This window comes from Helianthus annuus, chromosome 3 (genome assembly GCF_002127325.2).
Source record: "Helianthus annuus cultivar XRQ/B chromosome 3, HanXRQr2.0-SUNRISE, whole genome shotgun sequence".
In the NCBI taxonomy this organism is placed as follows: Eukaryota; Viridiplantae; Streptophyta; class Magnoliopsida; order Asterales; family Asteraceae; genus Helianthus; species Helianthus annuus.
Window position 1 is genome coordinate 60,359,725 of NC_035435.2, and position 8,873 is coordinate 60,368,597.

General features: G+C 36.5%; 1 protein-coding gene across 1 annotated transcript; it reads right to left on the reverse strand.

Moving 5' to 3' along the window:
* Window positions 1–2,813: 2,813 nt before the first annotated feature.
* Window positions 2,814–6,254, reverse strand: LOC118490413 (vicilin-like seed storage protein At2g18540). Its single transcript, XM_035988040.1, has 5 exons — window positions 5,966–6,254; window positions 5,155–5,387; window positions 4,756–5,070; window positions 4,235–4,477; window positions 2,814–2,897 (listed from the first exon to the last, which is right to left on the reverse strand). The coding sequence occupies exons 1-5, from the start codon at window positions 6,252–6,254 to the stop codon at window positions 2,814–2,816; spliced, it is 1,164 nt and encodes a 387-aa protein (XP_035843933.1).
* Window positions 6,255–8,873: the final 2,619 nt, after the last annotated feature.

Sequence of the window (8,873 nt, forward strand, 5' to 3'; positions counted from 1 at the left end):
TCCTATGGTATCATAATATCCTATGGTACCATAACGTACTACTGTTCCGCTTAAATAGTTAATGAATGTCATTCAATTGTCTTTCGACCAACGCCCCAGCAAGTTTGTTCATATAACTGAAATTGTTGTGTTCAATATAAACCATGACATTCGTTTTAGGAAACTCGAAATCGTTTAGCACATATGAATCACCCCAAAACATTTGAAAGCGGTAAAAGTGGGGAACTATGTACTCACATTGAATTGCAAAGTATCCTCGATCTAATGAACTTAACAAAGCTCAGGCAAATCAAGGAAATCAAGTGGTACCTAGTAATCGGATTGCTAAGTTAATAAATGGACACCTAAATCGGAAGATCGGGTAGAATGAGGTCTTGTAAACCAAATGAGTATTAGAACTCATGTGATATGGTTTAAGAAAGCCTACATTCTAAATCGGAACCTATCCTAAGTGCTTACGACCTGTTACGACCCATTAAGGTAGCTTACGCTACGTTAACGCATCGGTCGCGCAAAAGCGCGTTCGAGACGCCTAACTAGTCCTATGACAAGTATTATATGCCCTAACATGTTTAAATATGTTGCATAATCAGTTTAAGTGACAAAAATTAAGTTACACATGTTTAAAATCCAATTATGCATGAAAAGGGCATTTTGGTCATTTACCTAAGGCATATAAACTACCTATCATAACTGTAGGATCGTTGTGTGACCCGACTGAGTCGATCAGAAGAGTTGTTTATCCGAATCAAAGGCGGAATAAATGATACGGACGCTCAATGTAATTATAATGTCTCTATTATTGATCTGATAATGTTTTACAACCTGGAGACAATCCAGCAGAGCTTCGCTACTCAGATCCGAACCTTACAAATGAGAAACCAAATGCACCTATTTATAGCAATGTGATTTTGCTTGAAATGGACAAGGCAATTTCAAGCGGAATCACTTGTTTCTGATTTCGCTTGAAATGGTCTTGTTCATTTCAAGCGGAATCACCACCAATTTCCTAAAAATCCGTTTCTCGAACCTCGTGCACTGGTTATCCTATCCTATCTCATTCTATGACTCGATACAAGACGAAGTCAACAGACATAATGCACTAACAGACTCCCCCTTGGATGTTGACGAAGTCTTCAGTGTCTAATCTCAATCATGACACATCTTCACTCTTGATCAGTCTTCAAGCTCTTTCCAAATTTTCTAATATTGTAATCATCTATCAATCTTTCTTTTCTTCAGCTTCTTCAGGATCTTGTCCTTGCTCTTGCTTATCAGCTTCTTTAGGCTCCCCCTTTCATCAAACTTCCCTGCTTTAGGGATCGACACCTTGCTTTCAGGTTACAAGCTCCCCCTTGCTTTGAGCTCGTCTTCAGACTCCCCCTTAGACTATGCTGTCGGGATTGTAGTCTGGACTCTTACCTACAACACTCATACGTTTATGAGTAACAATATTTTAAACTTCCAGAAATCGTAATCTGGCTCTTCAATCTCTTCAAAAACACTCCCCTTTTCAACAATCTTTACAAATTTTTTGCAGTTTTAGCGAACAGCATACTCAGATTTTGAAACTCAGCATCTCAGACATCGGTTGTCGAAAATAAAACAGAAATCAAAATCTTTTTGTATTTTCTGAAAATATAAAGCACTAAAGAAATATGTACAAACATATTTACAGAAAATATTTTTGTTTGAGTTTGCGTTAGAGGATCATATCAGTTTTTGACAAGTCACAAGTACCGTTGAGCTTAGTTACACATTAAGAATTAAACAATTCACTTAGATTGTCGATATACTGATCCTCTTAAATTTTCACACAAATTTCATCTGATTCAGGAAATGAATTAGGTGTTTTAGAAATTTAACTCATTCATGTGTCCCACCTCTTGAATATACTCCCGTATCCAGATCCCAATATTCAGTCTTACAGGTGAGTATACCACAGATGATATCTATAAGGGGTTAGATGCGAGGACCGTGAGAGTCAGGTCGATACTTCCGTATACGCAGAGAGATGACGGCTTCGACTTTTCGGTGTGTCCCCTTTAGAGGATTTTTTTACAATAGCACACGATTATCATTTTGCAATGTTTCATCGTTTTTTATGCTGAGGGTGGTGCTATGTTTCAAGCAATGTGAAAAGTATTATTCGGGGACTAGGTCAGAACTTCCATTCAGCAGAAGTCCCGGAATAATGCCCCAGATATCACTGAGTATAAAGACCTAGTATTTCAGAAAGAGAGACCCTTCAAACGAGATTTCAGGGGTTACCTATATATCCAAGTAGTGTTCCCCACGAAATAAGCAAGTTTGAATTTAAGTTTATATCCCGAAAAAGTTTACTAAATGTATAAAAACCTATCGGCATATCATCAGTGAGACTGTTTAACGCTATTTAATCATTACATTTCTTTAGCATACTGTAACTGTCTACTAATGTACTATCATTTCCTCTTTTTACACAAAACTCAAATTTTGAATTTTATCATGTTTTTGACTTTTTCAAATTTTCTAGTGTTTTTGGATTTTATGAGGACAATTTTTCTCCCCCTAAAATTCAAAAACATTAACAAAAAAAATTTGATAACCGATGCTGATAGCTTTGTCTCGCCAACAATTTTCTGCCTTTTTGTGCACTGATTTACAGAAAATATAACATAAAGTACCCCCATGATTTACAACCCATTGATTTTCGACAGTTTGAAAACCGTTTTTCAATCTTGTGAAGAAATCATGTTTGTTCCGCCGTGAGGGTTTCGACATAATTCAATCAACACATTTTTTTATATACAAAAAAATGTTAAACTCCCTGTTCAACCAAACCAGGGTCCAGCCACCTCTTCCTGTGCCAGGCTGCCCCAACTTCCATTCTCACAATCTTCGGCTTTGTTGAGCACCTGCACATTCAAACTACATCAATTACTTGAACAGTTTAGCCCAGGTCTGTTGGACCTTAGGCAATTCAACACAATAACTTTCATTTAATGCTAGAAACGCTTTGTCATCATTCACAATGACTTTATCAATTTTCATTTCAACATTTTCTTCTTTTACAAAAGTCATCTGTTTCTTAACACTCCATTTCTGTCCTTTTGGAGTACCTCTTTTGTAAAAATGTGAGTCTTTTTGCACACTTTGTTTTTGAACAACATTTGGTTTCTAAAACTGTTGAGGTTTTGTCGTGTTGTTCTGAATCTGGGTGTGTGAGAATTCCAGATCTGTCTTGGATCAAACCTATTCTGGTTTGATTTCCAATTTTGATTCAAAGCAAACTTGTTTGTGTTGTACCACCAAGTTTGTTTTGAATCAAATCTGGTTGATCTTGTTTCACACTCTCAGATTTTTGTTTCTCAACATTTTCAAGTTTCTTTTTGGTCTCAACATCGACAGGTTTCAGATTTGGACACTTTCTTGCAAGATGTCCAATTTGATCACATTTAAAACATGTTCTCTTGGACACATCTTTGACCTGTGGTTGTTGCTTTTTCTTTTGAGCTAAGAACTCGTCAATAGACTGTCGTCTAAATTTTAGTTCTTTCTCTTCTTCTGTCGTTGTTCCATGAACAAAACTCATCTTTGTTTGAGAATTTGGCATTTCATTTCTTTTCCAACTTTGTTTCTTCTTATAACCCAACCCAGCCTTCATGTTTTTCTTTTTAAAACCAGGTTTGTTATAAAAAGTTTTACGACCTTTACCAGCAAACTTTAAAATTTCAGATTTCTCAATTTCAACCATTTTGAAAACCTTATCAACCTTTTCTGAGATCACATTCTGAATTGGGAATACAACATCTAAGAATAATTTGTCTGATCCAATCATGGTATAAACCAGTCCTTTTGAATCATCATTCAAAATTTTCTCGGATTTTGTCTGTTTAACATAGCCATCATGAAAATTTCCCTCATTTTCATCATGTGATTCAGACTTACCTTTGTTTGACTCATCTTTCAAAACGCTTTCAACAACCTTACTTACCACCTCTGAATCATTAGCTTCATCAGATTTGAAGTAAGTCACATCGATACTTTCAGGTAATTGGTCAACTATGTTCAAACCCTTTACCACCTTTTCCTCATCATAAAAAGTATAATTGTTTCTCAATGGTGGTGGAACCTGATGAAACTCTGAACCAATACCTTTATTATTCTTATTAGTATCTTTATCATCTGGTGTGATGTTGAAAATGCGTTCGAGAATGTATGAAAAGTTATGATAACTTTGATGTTTGGTAACAATCTTTTCTTTTTCTGCCAGAACTTGTTTGAGATTAGCAACTTCATCAACATACTTGTTTAATTCAAGTTGCTTTTCTTTAAACTTTCTCTCATACGTTTCTTTGGTTGTCAATGTTGCAGACAATCTTTCATCAAAACTTTTAGCTTGTTTCTTCAAAGTATCATAAGCCTCTTGTACTCTCTGACTTGACCACTTCAAATTATCATACTCTTTTTGAAAATCTTGAAACTTATTATCTTTCTCCACACAACCAACACATTTAGCTGTACACATTTCTTTCAAAATCTTATTTTCTTCTTCAAGATCATGACCTTTCTGTGTTAGCTTTTCAACTTTTAATTTCAAAATTTCTTCTTTTTCAATCATTTCTTTACATTTTAATTTGAAAACATTTTCAAGTTTGTTTTTTCAATATCTTTTGTTTTGATTATTTCATCCTTTTCAATACAAGCTCTGCATATTTCCATGCATTTCTTGCATTGTTCAATCAGTTTTAAGATTTTAGAATCAGAATTTACCTCAGTGATTTGCACATTGGTGTTTTCAGCTGCCTCTGTCTGTTTCAGCTCTTCCTTTTTCTCATCACCAGCAACTTCATCACTAGCAGACTTCAAATTCTCAATCTTTATCTCAGTCAATCTTTCAGTTTTCTTCATTTTCTCAACTTCTTCTTTCTTCTCTTCTTCTTCCAACTTCTCTTCAATCTTCTGTTCTCCTTCAACATCATTCTTTGCCATAATCTTCATTTCTTCAACCAGCTTTTTCAACTCCTCTTCTTTCCTCTTGTTCATTTCTACCACCTTTGGTAGACTTGCTTCACATACTTCTTTTATCTTGTTCAACAAATCTGGCAAATATTCTTTATCAGATAACCTTCTTGTGTTGAAAGTATCCTATTTTGGAATCAAATTTGTTACAGCCTCAAAATCCACCTTTGGTGGGTTAACAACCGGATTACCCTGTGGATCCAAGTAACATTCCAATTCATTATTCCATCTTTTGGCTCTTTGGGCTTCTTTGAGTGGTTCTCTGAATTTTTCAATTTCCCATCTCGCGTAATCTCTTCTCCACCATAAATCATGATCAACATTAGCTACAAATGCATATCCAACAGCATCTTCTTCAGGAAGAACTTGACTCCAGTCGTAACCTTCATCGTCATGAATAACTGCCAGAGCTCTTGATTTTTCTTCAGGCTGCTTCAATCTTGGCGGTTCTGATTTATTCTGATGATAAATCGCTTTCTTGTAGTAATCTTCTTTGAACAGGTTTTCAAAATCATCAGCATACGCATTTCTGCATTCACGCTTAAAGTGACCTTTCTGTTTACACTTGAAACATGTCACTTTAGACTTGTCAAAACCCAACTTGGTAGATGGTCCACCAATAGACTTTCTTCCCGTTATCTCCATGAAACGCTGTGCCCTTCTCACTTCACTGGCCATACACCACCTTATGTCGATCAATTCCATCTCTTCCGGATCAATCTGGTCATAGTCTTCCTTCGTCAGGTTGGTGTTGCCTATCTTTCCTGCCACAAGACTCTCATAGGACTCTAATACAGAGGCCAAAAATACCATCTGTTGTTTTGCTGACTCTTCACTGAAATTCTGCCCATTCTTCAGATCCACTGAAATAAATTCTTTGATGCAGATTGGCTTGAAGTTGTTGAAGAAGATCCACTGTGAAAACCACTATGAGAAGTTTCATGATTCACAGAATTTAAACTTTCTGCAGAAAATGCTGTTCTTGGGGATCCAGCCTTTGGAAGTTCTCCTCTGTAATACAACTCCACATTTTGCTGATAAGCTGAATTGTTGATTTTAGATTTCTTGATCTCCAACTCGTGGCTTTCTAGTCTTTCGATTAGCAAATCCACTGTCAACTCTTCAGGCTTGATTGTATTCATCAACATCAAGGCAAAGTATTGCCAATCTTGCTCATTCGGCAACGAATCGAACAATTTATCGACCAACTCCTCTTGAGTGTATGTAATTTTGTGTCTTGTCAGCTCCATTTTCAGATGCCCAAATCTCTCGATCATTTTACAAACAGATTCATTTTTCATACAACCAAATAAATCAAATTCTTTACGTAACAGTTTCTTTTTGTTTTTCACAATCTCAGAAGTACCTACACATTTTCTCTCTAAAGCTTCCCATAAACTCTTCGATGTTTTCTCTTGTTCAAGTAGCGAAATGATATCTTCTCTCACTGACTGTTTTATCAATGTAATCATTTTGTATTCAGCTACAACATTTTTTACATCCATTTCTGTGAATTCTTTTTCATCTATTAACTCTCCTCCTTCTTTTACTGGTTCTGTATATCTGTATTTTAGTTTTAACCAACTTTCAGGAGCAAAAGCTTTTACCTAACCCTCAAATCGATTTTTCCACCAGCTATAATCTTCAATCTTCATTAATTTCGGTGGTTTCTGTTGGCTTCCATACATATTCTCTTATTTCAAATTCTCTGAGATCTCTTTCGAATATTCTCTTGTTTCAGATCTTCTTTCGGATGATTCTCAAGTAAAAGCATTATAGAACGTGTTGTAAAATTCTTCACCGCTGCTCGACATCTTCAATCACCTGGAGACAAAACAGTCAAACAAACACAATCAGTACAAACAATATTAAACAATCTGAAACAGACTGACACTCAGTTGATGTGAAATGATCTCGACACGAAAAAGTCCACTTTGAAGCGAAATCACTTTTGGAGCGAAATCAGAATCTCAAGCGGAATCACTTGGGTATCACTTCAAGCGAAATCAAAATTTGAAGCGAAATCACTCATATGACAACTTCAAGCGAAATCAGATCTAATCTTCCAAGCGGAATACTGGGTTCAAGCGAGATCAGGTCTAAATTCAAGCGGAATAAGGATTTAAAGCGAAATCAGCTTGACTTTTCAAGCGAAATAACCATTTCGAGCAGAATAACCTGCTATTTTCAAGCGGAATCACGTTTTCAGGCGAAATCAACTTAGTTTTTCAAGCGGAACCACTGTGTTCGTTCAAGCGGAATCACATAAACAGCCCATTTTGCCACTTTTAATGCGAATTTTAGTCTGATTCTTTCAAGGCTTTGTTAAAATATACTTTTACACAATTTGTGAAAAATTTGCCCGATTTTAACCGTGAAAACTTGTCCAATTTGAAAAAGAAGGTGTAGAAGACAGAAAACTGATCCAATTGAGCTAAACTCTTCCTCCTGTGCTCTGATACCACTTGTAGGATCGTTGTGTGACCCGACTGAGTCGATCAGAAGAGTTGTTTATCCGAATCAAAGGCGAAATCAATGATACGGACGCTCAATGTAATTATAATGTCTCTATTATTGATCTGATAATGTTTTACAACCTGGAGACAATCCGGCAGAGCTTCGCTACTCAGATCCGAACCTTACAAATGAAAAACCAAATGCACCTATTTATAGCAATGTGATTTCGCTAGAAATGGACAAGGCAATTTCAAGCGGAATCACTTGTTTCTGATTTCTCTTGAAATGGTCTTGTTCATTTCAAGCGGAATCACCACTAATTTCCTAAAAATCCGTTTCTCGAACCTCGTGCACTGGTTATCCTATCCTATCTCATTCTATGACTCGATACAAGACAAAGTCAACAGACATAACGAACTAACAATACTGACTAATTAAACTAAGTGACCATAGGGTATAACCTTAGAAGGTTATTCCCTATAGAACTATGGTCACAAAATATGCTCGGTCAGATCCTAACGATCGACCAAATGGGTCGGGTTCGAAAGTCTAAGCGGTTGTCAAGACCGCTTGACTTACGACCCTAAACAAGCACTAGACCAAAAGTGATGAGTTAAACATGTTAAAACATGTTTAACTAAGTTAGAAAACAGGTTTGATATCAAAACAAAGTGTTTTAATACCCGAAAATAGCTTCGTTGCAAAATGCGCATAAATACGCATTTTGACCGAAGCTTTGGCTCGTCACTTCGACTAATCGACGTGGTAATCAGTAGGTATAGTCACAAGGGACTATAACCATCGTGATTACGCTCACGTTGCAAAGTTCGATTGAACTTTGACTTGACCAATTCATGGTCAAAGCAGAAAGTCAAACACTGTTTGACTTTCATGTTTGAAAAGCATAAAAAAGCATGAAAGAAGCTTACAAAGGGTCCACGCTAGGAAGAATTGATCTAAATTACTCAGGTATGAAGCCTTCAACAATGTGAGAGCTCCAACTTAGAGTAAATCAGATCAAATGTGTGAGGAATGATGCTTGAACAAGGTGGGTATTTATAGGAAACATTGAATCTTTGAGATCATTACAAGTGTTTTTGATAGAATCAAGGCTTGATCCAAGCCATACACTTGTGGCCCATTGTTTTAAATACCTTGGGAGCTCATAAACAAGTCCATTGTATGCCAAATCAAGGGTTTAAACTTTTGAAAACAGGCTGCTGGAACCAATTCAATGAATCTGATCTGACGCTATGTCGCGCCCCGCGTAAGATGAGTCCTGGGCTTACGCGGCCCGCGAGGACTACTTTCACAATTTGTTAATTTCAGTCCCTACATGTCCAAAACTTGGTTTTTGATGTTTTTAAGCCCCGTTAACCTCATTTCAACGCTCTATAATGAAGTTAAAGCAT